This window comes from Condylura cristata, unplaced genomic scaffold (genome assembly GCF_000260355.1).
Source record: "Condylura cristata isolate star-nosed mole 26May11 unplaced genomic scaffold, ConCri1.0 scaffold00074, whole genome shotgun sequence".
In the NCBI taxonomy this organism is placed as follows: domain Eukaryota; kingdom Metazoa; phylum Chordata; class Mammalia; order Eulipotyphla; family Talpidae; genus Condylura; species Condylura cristata.
In genome coordinates this window covers 405,849-407,964 of record NW_004567175.1, presented here as the reverse complement: position 1 = coordinate 407,964, position 2,116 = coordinate 405,849, and the positions used below count along the sequence as shown (strand labels likewise).

The following is a 2,116-nucleotide window of genomic DNA, read 5'->3' as shown; positions in this document are numbered from 1 at the left end:
CCCCACGGCGCACATTCCACCTCAGACGCCCAGCGCGCTGGTTACTGAAGAGCCCAAAGGTCCAGTTTGCTGACCCTTCTCGGACGGGTGAGGTCTGCAGACAGCGGGACTCGCCGCGTCTTCCCGGGCGGCGCTGACACCCTGAACACCCCCGTGGCCTCTCTGTCCTCCCCCTGACCCTCCCCCGGCCCCCAGGGCGTCGCCACACGTCTTGCTTCATGTCACGAGGGAGCCGCGATGTCGTCTCTGGCTCCCTCTCACGGGAGGCGACGTCGGAGCTGGCCAGTGCCGCCTCAGGGACTCCCCAGGTCGTGGGGCGGCGCGGGCCTCTGGGAGCTGCGCCCTAAGGGTGGAGCCCCGAGTGGGAGCCGTGGATTTGGAAAAGGCCCCGCAGTGCCCACTGCTCCTTCCTGCGCTCGGGGGGTGAAGGGGGCACGGACGGCGCACGGCGGGCAGGCGGCGCCAGCCTTGGGGGACAACCGACGCTGGCTGCTCTGTGAGCGGCCGCACGGCGCCCACAACAAACGCTCTTGAGACCGCGGCAGGGCAGGATTGGGGTCAGGGTTAGAGCGGTCAGCCAGGGCTGCGGCGCCCGCTTCGGAGGCCCGGAGCAGAGCGCCCCAGCCCGCGCCGCGCTGCCTTATATCCTCTTTCAAGGTGCCCTTCCGCCATTTCGATTGGACCATTTTCAATCCTATGGCTGATTGGACCATGTAGGACCAATCAGCTCATAGCTCCCACTTGATTGGTCCATTCTGTAATCCCAGCACTCTGCATAAAAGGGACCTTGGCCAGCCCTGACTGGTCTGACCTCAAGGCCCACAGGCTGTTGGCTGGGAGCAGCCTCGGGGCGGCAGGCCTCTGGCAGAGCAGCAGGAGAGGGAAGGCGGTGTCAGGTGTGAGCTTCAGGTGCAGAGTTGGAGTCCTGAGTGCACAATATCTGTGCCTAAAGCACAGCAGATATGGACAGGACATGACCCGCGTTAGCTGTTTTTATTTGAAGAGAACAACACCAAGCAGTAACAGAGACCCAAACCCTCCCTCCAGGGGCTGAAATGAAATCAGCGAAGGCCCGCTGGCTTCCTCACAAAGAAACCAAGGACCACGGACCAGATGGCCACGCCCCAGCGCGAGCTTCAGAAAGGGGAAACAGCATTCCCAAGCTAGGGTGTGGGCAGTGGGGTGCACCAGCCAGCAGGGATTCAGCTGGGGCTGGGAGTACAGGGAGGTCCTGGCACTAGCGAGCTAGGAGGAGAGAGGCCTGTACGCTGACTCAGGGGCCAGCAAGGGTGATGACTCCGCTCCAGGGTGCAAGAACCCTACCTGCCTAGGGCTGCATAGCCCATGGACACTAACACGGTGTCCAGGTGTCCTCAGATACCATGCCCAGCAGTCACACCCAGCTGAATGACAGAGACTGGCCAGCCTCATACTAGAAGCCAGTCTTGCTGAGACCCAGGCGTGGACCCGACTGCAAGAAGGGCGTCCTCGTGGCCTTAGCGTCTGCAGACAGGAAGCAGCCTCCTCAGGGCCTGCTTGACCTCAGCGTTCCTCAGAGAGTAGATGATGGGGTTCAGGGTGGGGCTCAGCACCGTGTACAGTGCTCCGGAGACTTTGTTTCTCTCGGGACTATAGTTGGAGGCCGGGCTGATGTAGGCACAGAACACAGCCGAGTAGTAGAAGGTGACCACCAGCAGGTGGGAGGAGCAGGTGGAGAAGGCTCGCCGCTTGCCCTCGGCCGAGCGGATGCGCAGGATGCTGGCGATGATGCAGCCATAGGACCCCAGCGTGAGCAGGAAGTTGATGACCCCGTAGAAGGCATCTGCCAGGACCGTCATGATGCTGTTGATGAGGGTGGGGCTGCAGGAGAGCAGCAGAAGCGGGGGGATCTCACAGAAGAAGTGAGTGATGACGTTGGGGCCGCAGAAGCTCAGCCGCGCCATCAGCCCGGTGTGCACCGAAGCGTTGACGGCACAGATGGTCCAGACGGCGGCGGCCAGGGCCAGGCACAGCCAAGGGCTCATGATGGTGCTGTAGTGCAGCGGGTGGCAGATGGCCACGTAGCGGTCATAGGCCATGACCGTGAGCAGCAGCAGCTCTCCAGACAGGGACCAGA

The 2,116-nt window shown here is 62.7% G+C and overlaps 1 protein-coding gene across 1 annotated transcript; it reads right to left on the bottom strand.

The window, feature by feature from the left end:
- Positions 1-984: 984 nt before the first annotated feature.
- Positions 985-2,114, bottom strand: LOC101636641 (olfactory receptor 13A1-like; the record flags this gene model as incomplete). Its single annotated transcript, XM_012734822.1, has 1 exon — positions 985-2,114. A coding segment is annotated over one exon (618 nt), but the record flags the coding sequence as incomplete, so codon positions are not given.
- Between the last annotated feature and the right edge of the window lie 2 nt (positions 2,115-2,116).